Source organism: Phoenix dactylifera, chromosome 3, assembly GCF_009389715.1.
Source record: "Phoenix dactylifera cultivar Barhee BC4 chromosome 3, palm_55x_up_171113_PBpolish2nd_filt_p, whole genome shotgun sequence".
Lineage (NCBI taxonomy): Eukaryota > Viridiplantae > Streptophyta > Magnoliopsida > Arecales > Arecaceae > Phoenix > Phoenix dactylifera.
In genome coordinates, this window is record NC_052394.1 from 8,784,748 (window position 1) to 8,800,106 (window position 15,359).

General features: G+C 36.1%; 1 protein-coding gene across 3 annotated transcripts; it reads left to right on the forward strand.

Annotated features, from left to right (window-relative positions):
- The first annotated feature begins 1,523 nt into the window (after positions 1 to 1,523).
- On the forward strand, positions 1,524 to 13,016 carry LOC103700984 (aldehyde dehydrogenase 22A1-like). Of its 3 annotated transcripts, none has more exons than XM_039124531.1 (15): positions 1,524 to 1,901; positions 2,011 to 2,054; positions 2,146 to 2,410; positions 2,578 to 2,679; positions 4,096 to 4,223; positions 4,619 to 4,741; positions 6,495 to 6,648; positions 8,437 to 8,540; positions 8,630 to 8,708; positions 9,391 to 9,486; positions 9,646 to 9,783; positions 10,510 to 10,725; positions 10,809 to 11,000; positions 12,514 to 12,657; positions 12,733 to 13,016. In XM_039124531.1, exons 3-15 carry the CDS (start codon positions 2,312 to 2,314, stop codon positions 12,874 to 12,876), a joined length of 1,719 nt encoding a protein of 572 aa, XP_038980459.1. In that variant the 5' UTR covers positions 1,524 to 1,901; positions 2,011 to 2,054; positions 2,146 to 2,311; the 3' UTR covers positions 12,877 to 13,016. The 3 variants fall into 3 exon arrangements, with proteins under 3 accessions (XP_038980459.1, XP_008781122.2, XP_038980460.1); XM_039124532.1 differs by having other exon boundaries at positions 1,848 to 1,901; positions 2,158 to 2,410; XM_008782900.4 differs by lacking the exon at positions 2,146 to 2,410 and having other exon boundaries at positions 1,525 to 1,901.
- Positions 13,017 to 15,359: the final 2,343 nt, after the last annotated feature.

Here is a 15,359-nt window from a genome sequence, read left to right on the forward strand (position 1 = left end):
AAAGGTATAAAAGATTATGATTATTAGTATAAAATAATTTTTCATAATATAACATAATATTAAATTATTTAACATAACATATTAATGTATTATGATATAATATAATATGATATTATATTTATAGTATAATACAAAAATAAAGGTATAAACTATTGTAATTATTAGTATAAAATAATTTTTCATAATTTTTCATAAAATAATTTTTCACGGTCCAGGGGCTCTTCTTCGTGGTCCACGCTCGAGGAGGACCTCAGCGTGGGCCACGAGGTTGATGATAAAAAAAAAAAACAATAGATTGATTTTGGAAGGTGTGGAAAAGGATTAAAATTTTTTTTCTTCTAAAATGTGGTTCAAGAAATGCATACAAAAATTGAAAAGAAAAATACCTTTTCTTACGGAAGGGAGTCTGATGGTTAGGGTTCTTGGCTCCAGCAGATTTTTAGGTTTATAAAGGGACAAACTATAAAATTATGTTATTTTAATATGGACATTTTTGTCAAAAATACAGCTTTCCGAAAAAGCTGAAACAGCTTCCTCCCAAAAGCTTCAAATTGGAGCTTCCTCCCAAAAACTGTTTTCAGCTTCCCGCAAAAGCTGAAACAGCTTTTTGAAAAATTTACCAAACAAAGTTTTTCATCTAAAAGTACTTTTGGAGGGTCAGAAAGTGCTTTCTGGCCCTCCAAAAGCTCCCCCAAACAGGACCTAAATGGGCGTATCTTTTTTTTACGTTTGTTTTTATTAATATGAATTTTTGTTCCTACTTTTGAATGAGACTGAATTTTGACTGAGACAGTACCAGCAGAGCAAGAAAGGGTTTAGTACCCAAAATACACCGAAAATAGTGCTGTATTAATCTGACGTGGCAAAAAAAGCAAAACAATGAGATAAGGGGATGTGCAGGATAAAATTTAATTAAATAAAATTATATATTTTTTATAATTTTTATGTGTATATTTTTATAAATATGTACATTCTTATAAATTCACTATTCGCATATATATTTTTATAAATTATTCTTATCACACGTCTAGCTTTGATGTTATATTTTTTATATGCGTATCCTTATAAATATCTAAAATTATATATATATCCTCTCAAATTCACTATATATATATTATAAATTATTTTTTTGACAAATATTTTTATTAAATTAAAAATATTTTAATTATTTTAATTTTAAATAGCTTATTTCTTGGTGCGTGCTGCCATTCTAAATATATATATATATATAAAATTTGCCACCTGCCGCAAGTCCTAGGCTAGAAATCTGCCTGCAATCTGCCGGCGTCGGGCTGTCTTTGCTGCGCTCTGACCGCCAACGGGTCAGCCCGCAGGCCCGAGGGGTACTGCAGTAATTCAACAAAAAAAATCTACTATTGGCTCGTTTCTACGACAAAAGATTTAAAGAAAAGAAAATATAAATACTTTTCGCTTCTTTGGTTTCTGCTCACTCTTACGGTCTACTGCTACTGAAGTATATGGGAAAAAAACAAAAACCTTGGTAGGTGATCGAAATTGCTCATATGTCTCTCCAGTTTACCATTTCTGCCACTGCTTCCACTCCTTTCTAACCCTCCTCTCTTGGAGAGTAGCTTTCAGAGCAGGGACTAGAAAAAGACTGGAACAAAGGAAGATAACAACGCATATAGGCGCTTTTCTAACCCTCCTCTTTTTAATATCCTTGCCTCGATTTCCCGGCAACCCAAAATCCAAACCCTAGTTTTTTTTTTTCCCGTAAAACCTTCTAGCCGGATTCCAGAGCTCCGTTGGTCTCATCCGAGCTACGGCAATGGCGTTCTGGTGGCCATTACTCGTCCTCGGGATCGCCTTCGCGGTCTGCCGGTTCTTGCTCATGCTTATCCCCCCCAACGTCCCATCCATCGAAGTCGACGCCTACGATGGTACTCCGAAACTGATCTTGTCGCTGCTCTGCTCTTTTTGTGTCTTTTTGTTGATTTCTTGGTCCTCTTGGGGAATTTTTGAGGGTTAATGAGCTCGAATTCGTGGCAGTGTTGGAAGATGGGAGCCAGACCAAGGAGAACAGCTACATTTATGTGAGTAGCCCCTGGTGCTGCTTGATTGTGTTGTTTCTAGGGTTTCTTGTTTTGATCGCGTTCTGTTTGGTTGATTCGGATGATCTTATAGCATTTCTTGTAGTTTCGAAGATTCTGTGCTCTTTGACGGAAATAGAAACATCGGATAACAAAGAGATGAGGATCTGAACTGAGTTGAGCTCTCACCAAAGGAGGAAACGAGATTAAACTAGTAAAAGTGACAATGTGGCTGTTAGCTGGTTCCTTGCCGGAAATTTATGATCGGGAGTATAAGATTGTTGTTGACCGGGGTTGATACCTTTTGCATCTTTAGGATTTTGGTCGCTTTGATATTACTGGAATTTAGCAGTTGCTCAGTATGTGAATTTATTGTTTGATGCAAATTTAATGTTTTTGGTCTCCTAATGTTCATTTCTTCTGAATGTTCTTGGTTGTATTGAGTCTCTATTTGGAAGTGTTAATGCATCAAAATGGGTTACCTGAATGTCTATTTTTTTGAATTTGTTTGTTTGACCTGTTGTAGATACCACGAAAGGGAAAAATGGCGCAGACTGACAAGGTTCAGTGCTATGAGCCAGCAACGATGATGTACCTGGGGTATTTTCCGGCACTGACACCTGATGAGGTTGTTGATAGTGATTTTTTTCATCTCTTGATATTCATAACTTGATTTAATGAGCTTTACTTTCTAAGTTATGCTTGTAGTTTTGATGGACGTTTGGAAAGAGAATCAGAATAACTTTGCAAAATTTCTGTCACAAGAAAATCAACTGTAGAACAGATCTAATCCTCATTTAAACTCGTAGATGGATTTAACAGAAAAGCTGCCCATACATTGCTTGGACTGGACCCAACCCCTTTTTTTTAAAGAAAAATCCTAATATTTTTTTCTTGATTTCTCATTTAGAAATATATTCTGTTTTATCTTGTAACAGTTTTCAATTGAGAATAAAATGGAGGGCACCATTACCTTCTTCAACTATGAGTATTCCACTTTTTATGGGCCATGTATTTGGGTTTTTGCTGTTTCCATTTTTTCTTTTAGGTGCCCAATCAGTTCATCAATTTCATGATTTTTTATTAATCAAAAAGCAACACTACGGCACAGATTATTTGTAACTATTCTTATCGAATGTTTCATTGCCATGGTAGGGTAACTGATAAAGGGGCAAGAGACATTATATAAGTGTTGCAGGAGGATACATAGGAAGAGAAGATTCTTGATGTCTATACGAAGTTGCCCTTCTTACGCTCATCTAGTTACATTAGGGTGACTTGGAACATGTTTCCCTTGTTGGGGGATATATGGAAAAAGGGAATTAATGATTGCTGTATTGTTTGTTTCTTGTGCAGTTGTGCAGCAATGTTATTAAGACCTTTTACTTTAATAATGCCTGACATATAAGATGGGATTAGGCTTGTCATTTCTGTTTATTCTCCATCAGAGAAAGCATGTTTGGATTTGATGATAATCAAGGTTGTCTTCAGTGGAGACACATCAGTAAATTAATTAAGAGCTGAACATTAGTCATGCAGTATTATCTTCAGCATAGGTACAACCCACCAAACTGGTGTTGCATTGTGATGGTTATCACTTTTTTTCCAGCCACATTAGCTAAAACTTTCATTACTAGCTCTATCTTTTGCTGGCATTTTTTTTTTTTGGTTCTTTTAGTAAATCTCATGTTTTGGACAACTGTATATGTTTTTAATTGAAAGTGTTTAGGAAATGTCTATTGGCCTGATATGGTGATGCCAATAACATATATAATATGGATATGTGATAATCATCCTATATGTAGCTGGTTATTCAGATGCAAAAATGGACGAGCCTAATGTTGCAACCAAAATAGTCATTGACATCTACATAAGCTAATATCTTCCTCTGTATCTCATGAATATCATATCTTAGTTCTTTATCTGTTTCCTTAAAATATTATTTCTTTTGTCTTTGCAGTCACCCTTTTCCTTGATTTTTGAATTTTTTTTCCAAATTTTATTGTTCAAAAGTGCCAAGTGTGGTTAAAATCCATTTGAATAGGTTAAGGAGCATGTGGCACAAGCCAGAAAAGCACAAAAGATATGGGCACAGAGTAGCTTTAAGCAAAGACGTCAGTTTCTGCGAATCCTTCTGAAATACATCATTGAGCATCAGGAGCTTATATGCGAGTAAGGACTATAATTACATTTAGAACTCTTCTTGTCGTGGTTTGATTTTGAATGTGTAGCTCAAGTGTCTCTTCTTGAAATAGAACTATAGATGTTCAGGGGCTTCAACCCTTGATTGTTTCCCAAAATAATTGAGACTGCAGGAAGACCTTTCCATTCGCATGTGTTCAAATAATTCTTTGGATCTCTGTGTCAGCTGTTCTCTTGTTGATAAACGTAACCTTCTTGGATATTCAATTTGGGTTATGAATGCCTTCTTTATTTACAAATTAATGCATTAAAAACCTTTATTTGTTCTCTATCTATCTGTATGTGTGTGTGTGTGTGTTTTTATGTCAATGCCAAGGTATCTATATCAAAGATGCAGAAATTTGATTTTTGTTTATGTTACATAGAATATCTTCTCGGGATACGGGAAAAACAATGGTGGATGCTTCATTAGGAGAGATTATGACAACATGTGAGAAGATCACTTGGCTTCTAGCAGAGGGTGAGAAGTGGCTAAAGCCTGAATACAGGTTCAGTGTAAAATCTGGTTCCAATTCAAAAATGCATATGTAGAAGTTTTGTTGGTAATTATCTGCTTCCAGTCTTACCACCTATTTGATGCGTTGTTTACATCAGTTCACATGACAATTAACATCATTGAATTGAGGTTTGCACTAAGTAAAAAACCTGTTTCTGTGACTTCATAGTTGCGATTTTTCTTCTTTTCCACTAAATTGCTGGCTTGAAATTAAATTATAAGCCATATGTCCCCATATTGAGTAATTATTCAAAAGTGGCTATAGGCTCAAAGCCAGCACAATATTTTAAAATTCTTGGGGATTAGAGACCACATGAAGACAGCCTAATCCATATAATCTTTCATTTTGGCATCATGAAGATTTGCTCAGAGAATACTAAAGAGTGAGTTGCATTCTGTTTTTTAACAAGGTTGCATGGAGGGGACTGGAAGCATACTTATCTATGTGTTGTGAACTTACTTGAGAAATGCCCCATCTCCTGCTGAGAAGACTATGAAACCACGATCCATTTTATGTCTTCTAAGATGGTTCCCTTATTTTCTGCATCTCTAGGATTCTGCTGTTTCTTTCTCCTCAAATTGTCCGCCATGCTTCGCAGTAGATAAACTGGTAAAAGACAAAGGTCAAATGAAAAGGGAATAAAAGGAAGGATATAGGTAAATCTGAACTCCTAAATAAATTGATTTATGATTAGATCTGGTGGCGACCTGCCCTTGTCCCTACATGTTACAGGCTATTGTTGCATTAGAAGGAAACCTAAGTTTGGTGCTTGCATTGAATAAATCTGCACTTGTATAGACATAAACATAGAACACATAGGCACTCACTTGTCCTTGCAGTTTTATTCAAATGGAGAAATATTTGTTGTCTCAAAATTAACATCGGACTAGCACATTTCTTTACAATTGTACCAACCTTCAGGTGGAGTAAAGATTATACATTCTTTACTACCATATATATGTTTTCTGGGACAATGAAAAAAAGATGGCAGTATGTGTGATAATGGTATGACTATGTCCTGCTAACTATTGTGGATATCTATGATATATTTGATATAGATACACTAGTGCTAACAGTAGTTCTGCCTGTCCACCACTAGGACTGCATCCGTCGCTGATACTTATCGGGATGTACTAGATTTATATATTATAGATGCCATCTCCCATGCAAGTAGTAGAACCATTTTCCGAACTTTTAGTGTTACAACCATATAATACTCCTGATGGCAGTTCATATCTATTTATGAACATTATTTCACGTCTTTGATTTTGGATATTGACCATCAACCCCTGTATTCAAAGTAAATGCACATTTTCTTGCAATTCTACCTACAGGAAAGATCATACATTGCATAATATATTAAACATATTCATGCAATTGGTCATCTTTGAGTTTGTGCTTCTATTTGCTTAGTGTCTGCTTGGTTTCTTGAAAAATGCTAGACCGACAAAATGACATGAACACATATACATACAGGCAAATGAAGGAAAGGAAAAAATACATTTGCTTGTGTTTTGTATCCACATCTGCATACGTGCACACACATCACACTTTTGTTTGTTTCATGTATGTAGTGTCGCATACAATTCATCAAGGGTCATGAAAATAGTATTCCAGATGCCGAGATAATTATAGTTGTTTTCTCCATTCTAAGAAGTAAAATGAGCTCTTGAATTAGTGGAATAAGTAAATGTATTTGAATCTTAATATTTTAAGTTTTGTTTCAAACTTCACTGGTGTCCAGATCTTCTGGAAGATCGATGTTACACAAGAGAGCAAAGGTGGAATTTTATCCTCTAGGAGTGATAGGGGCAATTGTTTCCTGGAATTATCCCTTTCACAATGTTTTCAACCCAATGCTAGCTGCAGTCTTTTCAGGAAATGCTGCAGTTATAAAGGTATCTTACGTCAATTAGGATTTATTTCTGCCCCTGATTTAAGCTAGTTTCTCATGAAACTTCTGCATAATAAAGGAAATTCCTAGGTATTATCTCATTTCTCATTATGCACTTATGATGGAAGCATTCTTTACCTTGGGATATTAGCCTACTTTTATCTGTTTTGAACGATTATTCTGCTGCTGGACTTATGAATAAAATTTTCTATGCAAGATCTCGGATTGATTTGTTCTTGAAGGAGTATGTGGCATGTGGAAATTCAAAACCAGCTTATCTCTAATATCGGACCATCTTGCTGGAAGATGTGTTAAAAAATAACCTATCTATGAATTCTAAATTTAGGAAGCAAGCACCAAAGGTGAATATAAAGGTCCGCAGTATTGGAACCGACGCGCATGCTGGTAGGCTGGTGGTATGGTATGGTACCATGCCATGCGGTTCTGGTGGGAACCGACAAGGGAGGAGGAGAGGGAGAAGGAGAAAGAGGAAAGAGTGAGAGGGAGGATAAGAGGGAGAGCGAGAGAGGGTGACGGATGGGAAGAGAGGCGGAGGGAGGGGGAGAGGGAATAGAAAAGAGGGGAAAAGAAAGAGAGAGAGATGGAGGGAGGGAGAGGGAGAGAAAGGGAGGGGGAGTGCGGCGGAGAGCGAGAGAGGCGGAGGGAGGAGGGATAGAGGGCTTTCGAAGCCCTCTCTTCTCTGCAGTGCCAGAATAGGGGCAGAGATCCTATTTTGAAATGAAACAACTTCACTTAAAAAAATTCAAAAAAATAAAAATAAAGGGGCGAAGCCCCTATTTCATTTTAGAACAGTCTCTGCCCCTATTTTGGCACCGCAGAGAAGAGAGGGCTTCGAAAGCCCTCACCCCCCCCCTCGCCTTCCTCGCTCTCCGCCCCTCCCTCCCTCCCTCCCTCTCTTCACCAAGTTCTTGATTTGAAGGCTAGAACTGTCCCGATCAGCCTCCAGTATGGCTCAGTGCGCCCGAACTGGGCCGTTCGGCATGGTACTGGTGACATTGAACATTGTCTAGTACCAATTTTTTAGTGGGAAATATACCTATTTAAATAGATATTTTTTATTACAGTGCTGGAGTTGCTGAGATACTTATTTGAGAGTATTTATCATCATGCTGAACCGGGGATAGCTAATAATGTGCACAGCAGAGAAAATTGGCTTGGTTTGGGCCTTTTTTTCAGATTAAGAGATCAGTTTGGCCAGGCTTTTGCATGATTCGCTGCCTGCTGATGATGATGACCTTGTCCACTCAACAATTCTTCTTACTTTTGATGAGATTGAGATAGGGGTGAAAAAAACTCTACCTGCAGCGCTCTGATTGATCTTTGTATTGGATATAGACAAATTTGTGTTTAATTTCAGTTTCTCATTTGTTTGGTTAGTTCTACATATCTAGGCCTATTACTGCTGTTTTACATTTGAGCCAGAAACCTGATATTGTTGGTCAGAATTGCATATTTTCAGATCATCCAGTCCTTGCTCATGCAGAAACTAAAATGCAGATGGCATATTCATTGCTAGTTTTATTGTCTCTATTTACATGACTATGCTGGAGTGGCGATCTAAAATATCTTTATCGTAAATTTCATTTATTAATGCATTTCCAAAAAAGTAGGCATTCAAATCTGGAACATTACTAGCACCAACATGGATGTTCTCCACTGCAGAAATATGTTTAATGATATTCCTAGTTGGAGTTTTATCACCCCTAAGTATCATTCCTTAGTAATTTTTGTTCATGACCTCATATCCGATTGAATTGCATTCTTTTAATAGGTTTCAGAGCATGCAAGTTGGTCTGGGTGCTTTTATTTTCGAATCATTCAAGCAGCTCTTGCTGCTGTAGGAGCGCCGGATAATTTGGTTCATATATTAACAGGGTATACATGGACTTTCAGAATTCAAGTTTGTGCTGCAGTTGAATTATTAGGAAATTGTTTGATAATATAGTTTTACTTTTCCTTTGCAGATTTGCAGAAACAGGACAGGCTCTTGTATCTTCAGTTGACAAAATCATTTTTGTTGGATCACCTGGAGTGGGCAAGATGGTATTGCCTACAGGATGTCCTGGCTAGTTTCCTGGTTGTTAATGGTTTTTAATTATCTGATGTTCTTCTGAACCATTGAGTTAGCCAAAGCTTCCTTAAAAATTACTTTTGATGCCCACAGTTTCAATTTGTTCATTTGTGATCATTAATTTTGATAATAAAGAAATGGCATTCTCATCATGCTGCTGCAGTTCTCAAAAATAACTGACTTCAGAGTTCTATGAAGGTGGAAAATATGTTTTCTGTAGCCAAACATTTGCATGTTATGCTAATTGAAAACCAGTGGAGTTTAAGTTGAGGGTATCTCACTACATCTTTACAAGTATTTGATTCCATTTCTTTTTCCTCTTAGTTTCAGAACCACTTAATTTATGTAGTTCTGGGCTGGATAAAGGAGGGGAAGAGCTTCAAGGGTACAAAAACCTAGTTTTAGCCGTATCTCATGTTTCGCGATCCCTCAGAGAAGGGTTATAAGATATTTAACAGCAAAGAATGTAGTTTTTTTTTAAAAAAAGAAAAAGTTAATCTCATTAATGTAACCCTCACAGAGTTGTTTGGGCTCAATAGGCTAAGGGCTGTGGAACACCTGAGTGGTCATGATTATGAACTGTTGATTTGTTTACTTTTCCTATTCATGTCTTTATTTGCTGGATTTTCATATTTATTTTTTCATATATTACAGATCATGCAAAAGGCTTCAGAGACCTTGATACCTGTCACCCTGGAGCTTGGTGGAAAAGATGCATTTATTGTGTGCGAGGATGTAGATGTGCCTCATGTATTGATGTTTCCTTCTTGTTAAATTGTACTATTTGTATTGGCTGTATTCTATTGTATTTTCTCTTTTAAAATAAAATCTGTATTATGTTTTGTTATGTGAAGCAACCTTTGAAGAGTGCCACTGATCTGTTGCTTGACATATTTTTTCCATTTGTAGGTGGTGCAAGTTGCAACTAGAGGTGCTCTCCAATCTAGCGGACAAAACTGTGCTGGTGCTGAAAGATTCTATGTCCACAAAGACATCTATTCTACTTTTGTTGCTCAAATAGTCAAACTTGTTAAATCCATTTCCGTTGTAAGTGGATCCGTCTAGCTTAGCTGATGTTAAATTGTTCTACATCATATGTTCTAAAGATGCCCGACTGCAAATTAAACCACTTATACTAACGTGAAATGTAAGTCAATAATTGAAGCCATCAATATATTTATTCACAATATTCTTGAGAGAGATGACTGTCAGGCAGTATATGCCCTATTCATACTTTCTAATAACACCAGCCTTCCTGCAACAGTAGTTTACCACAAAAATATTGTACGTTGGTTTGCTTCTGAAGTGGTTTCTGAAGAAGTTAATGATATGAGGAGATTGGAAGAATGTTTCCAGCTACTTGATTTAGTTATCTTGATTTCAGTGAACTTCAATTTGAATTATCTTTATTTTCTTTTGTTTTTCCATTTTTTGCAGGTCTTTGTACTCGTAGATAATGAGTTAGAAAGACAAAAATTGCTACTAAATAACTTTATGTCATTACTCCTGCGATAACAAGATGCTAACCATTTTTTGTGTTTTGAAAATTGGATTTGTTCATCATTTTCTTGGATTTACCTGTCTTCATCACCACAGGCACATAAGATTCCTGCGAGTCAATGCTTCTTCATGTAATATAGTCAGTGTCTACATTTTCTAGACCATATTAAATCTGCGGATGGTTGAATTAAGCTTGTGCTTGTTTGTTGATTGAAATGTTGAATTTAAAATAAAATTGAATTTCATCCTTAATTGACCATCTTGTTTGTGTAGGGTCCACCACTAGCTGGCAGATATGATATGGGCGCAATATGTATGCAAGAGCATGCTGAAAAACTTCAAAATCTGATGAATGATGCGCTGGAGAAAGGGGCGGAAATTGTTTGTAGGGGAAGCTTTGGCAATTTGGGAGAAGATGCAGTTGATCAGTTCTTTCCTCCAACTGTTCTGGTGAATGTTGATCACTCCATGAAATTGATGCAAGAGGAGGTAGCTGAGAAATTGTAAAGCTTTTAAAAAATTAGTTTTTCCATGCAATGTTCTTCGTAAAGTCATATTTGATTGATCTGTAGGCTTTTGGACCAATCATCCCAATCATGAAATTCAGTTCTGATGAAGAGGCTGTTAAACTTGCAAATGACTCGAAATACGGACTTGGTTGTGCCGTGTTTTCTGGCAACCAGAAGCGTGCCATTGAAATAGCTTCCCAGTTGCATTGTGGAGTTGCAGCAATCAATGATTTTGCATCAACATATATGTGCCAGGTATCTGAAAGATGCAGTCTGTTATGTTGGCCTTGTTTCCTGGGCTAGATACAATTCTGAATCTCGTGATCCATTCACAATGCTATATTCATCTATAACTAAGCACAGTAAAATTTTCTTCTAATAAATTATGCCTTGTCATTACAATTTGGGTTCAGCAATATGGTCCTTATTCACCAATTATTTCTGTTAAGTGTTACCTCTGATGTATTGCTTTTTTTTTTTTTTTGTAGAATTAGCTTTTTTGCATGCTTTTACTCCATTCAATGTGGTTACGCTTGTCTTTCTGCTATCAAAGTTTAGTAGTATAAGTTGTGGTTTATCAACAAGTTAAAAAAATTGTGCAAAACAGAACAAATTAAAGTTACATACGTGGTATTTTATTTTAAGTATGTTATTCTGCAGGATGTTCCTCATTTCAAATATTTCTTTTAAGACTCAGTGATTTTGTGATATAAGAACCCATTATAAACTTTGTTTTTCCACTCTTACTCGAAATATGTCATGCTATCAGAAGGTAGCATTATTGGTTACACTTGCTTTAATGTTAGTCTGGATATGCCATTGCTTAGATACAGGGATTTCAGCTTCCATCAGATTTTTGGAATCCAAATATTTTTTCTGCTGTCTACGTTGTATCTATTTTATCAAGTCACGTGAACTGTTCATGCAAATCAGTAGGTTGTTGGTTTATAGCTGTGGCAATCCTGGGTTGTTAATGTAGATGTGTGCTGTTGGCCCCAGAAAATTCATCTGTTGGACATCTGATTTAACCATGAGACTCTTTGTATGGTTTCCATTGAAAAGCTTTGTATGACGTAGGGCAGAGGGAGAAGAAGTAGGAGGAAAAGTAGAAGAAGAGAGAAGAAGGCAGAGGGAGAAGAAGAAGTAGGAGGAAAAGTAGAAGAGAGAAGAAGGCAGAGGGAGAGAGAAAAGACGAATTTTCAATATTATGTAATCTCAATAATATAAGCTGTATTATCAATTAATATAGTAATGGATTTATATGGACAGCTCAAAACCCTAATGACAGCCTGCAGAAAATTAAAATACTAGAGTCCTCATAAAATTCTAATTCTAGAATCCACAAAATTCTAGTCCTAGAGTCTACATAAAAATAAAATTTTCTAATTCGCAAATAAAATAAAATTTTTTAATTTCTATATTTGCCCTTAACAGAAGTGCTCATTCTTATTGGACAGTCCTCTGTTACTATTGATGCATTGCATACCAAAAATTCCTCTATAAATGTGCCAATGGCAAGTGGTTGATCAATATGGCAAATGATTTGGACTTAGAACAGGCGTAAGGGTATCATATTTGGTTTCCCCTGTGCAAGTGTTCTCTCCATAGTTTTAACATGGAAGTGACGTATTGTTCTTCACCTGTAGCTCTAGGCCAGTTAATGATCTTACATGGCTGTAAAATCTAGTTTAATTTCCCTCCATTACACTCAGGAATATCTAGCAGTCAACACCACTGGCTGCTTACTTATTTTCCCTCTTCAATGTAGTCTTTGCCTTTTGGTGGTGTAAAGCACAGCGGTTTTGGAAGATTTGCGGGTGTGGAAGGGTTGCGAGCTTGCTGTCTTGTTAAGTCAGTAGTTGAGGACAAATGGTGGCCGTACATTAAAACAAAGATCCCGAAGCCCATCCAGGTCTGCTATTAGAAAACTTGCCCCAAATAAAGTGTGGTGTCTATTTTACTAATGCACTTTTTACTTGTTTACTAGTACCCTGTTGCGGAGAATGGCTTCGAGTTTCAGGAATCACTTGTTGAAGCTCTTTATGGCTTGAATGTATGGGACAGGCTGCGGGCACTGGTCGATGTGTTGAAGATCCTTTTAGAGCAGAACTCCGCTTCTAGGACTCTTTAGAAAGGGCACTGAGAAGGTATATGAAATTTGTATGATTTGCTTCTACGTATTATGTGCAATTATACAAAAGATCTTTTAATCCTTAAATACACTGCCTTTGCCCAGCTTTGAACATCTTTTTTGACCTGTTTTGATGTAGATGTGATTGACTCACACCTATATGCGAGAATCTGTCATGTTTCTACTTACACCTAGATCTCATAGAGGGTTTTTTTGGTACATGGATGTTGTATAGGTTCATCATCTTGAACCGAATGGGAAAGAGATGCCTAATTTGAGATACCGTTCTTCCACAGACACTTGACAGCCTTAACCTTATTAGAGTATTTGTTATTTTGTAAGATTAATCTGCATTTACTTGCATCTCTGGTTAAGGTGAACATCATTCTCCAAAGTTAGATAATTTGGTCATCTGGTTTGGGTGAAAAGGAAAATCTAACTCATCTATGACTGACATACACATTGGTCAGTTTGCATTGTTCTGTGCTGTTGATGCAGAGCATGGCATCATACTCCAAGCATTAGGAATGCTGCATAAATATATATCATTGTTAGAGTGGCACTGAATAGTGATGGAAACAATCACTATCTGATATTTGCAATATTTCAAGGTTTTTAATACCTCTAATTTTTTACTACAATTTCTAGATAATAATGTTTAGATGAAAAAATGTTGTGTTCTTTAGAATTTATTGCTGTTATAAGCTGGCATGCCCTGTTATGAAAGGTTGACAGCATGTAATGGATAATATGGGAGAGCAAATTCTTAAATAAGTTTAACTAAAAATAATTAAGATTCTGAAAATCTTTGGCTTTGTACTTCATTGAATCGTATGATAACTGTTGTGTTTAGTGCTAATAACAACAGAACTGCAGTTCTAAGTTGACAATTTCGGTCCTGTCCACGACTTGTGGAGTTAAAAATTCGGATGCGTGGATTTATATAAAATTACCTTGTTTCTCAAAAGACTACATTGAAGCATCTCGTATGAAGCACCCACAACCACGCCAATTAGCTCCAATCTTGGTCTGAATTGGTGTGATGTATATGAGGTGGTTGGTAGTGGAGGAGCCTCGGAGAAATGTTAAGGTTGGTCCACTGTGGGGATGATGGGGGTAAAGACTGTAAAGTTATATACCGTATGATTCCCTTCAAATCGGTAAAAAATCTGCAGGATGCCCCATTTTTTATGGTTGATTGTTAAGTTTGCAAGACAGGACACGCAGGCACGAGGAACTATGAGCGGGCACTTGACAGGTTCCATTTTTTCCTTGAATTCATTATAATCGAGATTTAAATCTATAATACTTCTAAATGCAAGTAGTTCAGGTTTTGATGGTCTTGGATAAATGTCTGAACTATCCTCCAGTCTGATCAGAATCTCATACTCTTATTACATTAATTAGCTCGTATGAATAAAAATTATACAAAAGGTGGCTCACATAAATAAGAATCATACACAAGGAGTAATACCAGCCATATCTAAACAATCTTTGTCCAAGTTTAATAATAACACCATAGGTGATTACCTGATTATTATTCATCGTATGTGATGTTGATGATGGGTTTTATTGCAATCCTTTATGATTATATTATTTATATTTGTTTTTATTGTTGTATTTCATTGAAAATTTAATTTATATTTAAATAACATTTAACTTATATTTATATTTAAAGGAAGAAAATATGGATAAACTAATATCCAATTTATATTCATATTTATTTAAAGCAAATATTGATATGCTTAATATCCAATTTGTACCGTACTATTTTAGAACAAATATAGATATAGATTTTGGTATTTATTTAATATTTATACTTTATATTTATATTTATTAAAATATAGATATAAATATGGATATATTATTATTTTATCTATATTCGATTCATTTTTAGCCTTACATTCTACAAATTTGGGAAATGAGTAACATCAGTGGCAAAAAAAATGGGAAATGAGTAACATTAGTGGCAAAAGAAAACAGGCCCCCCACCCCCCCCCCCCCCCCCCCCCCCCCCCCCCACAACAATCCAATTTCAATTAATGAAACCACCATTTAGTCAGGTTTTTTACAAATACCCCAAGGATTCTCTGTTTTTTCTTTTTTTGGTACAAAAGCATCCCCAATAATGCCGTTAAAATTCCCTTCCACTTCGCTCATTTGGTTCCATTGGGTCTCTGGCCCTTCCCATTCTCCTGCAGTGCACCATTGCAAAAGTTTTCGCCCACAAAATTGATAAATTAATAATCTCACTATCATATCCCTTTTAATAAGGTAATTTATGGCAGTATTTTAAAACCCAAAAGATGACACTTATATTCATTCGCTTATTCAATTAAGTAAAAAACAATAAAAGATTTCGTTTTACAAATATTGCATAGTATTTTTTCTCCTCCCGTTCCTCCTCTTTCTCTACTCTTTCTTCTATCCAAAGCATCCTTCGAAAGAGGGGGCCAAGCTAAATGTTGGCCCTTCATGATGCA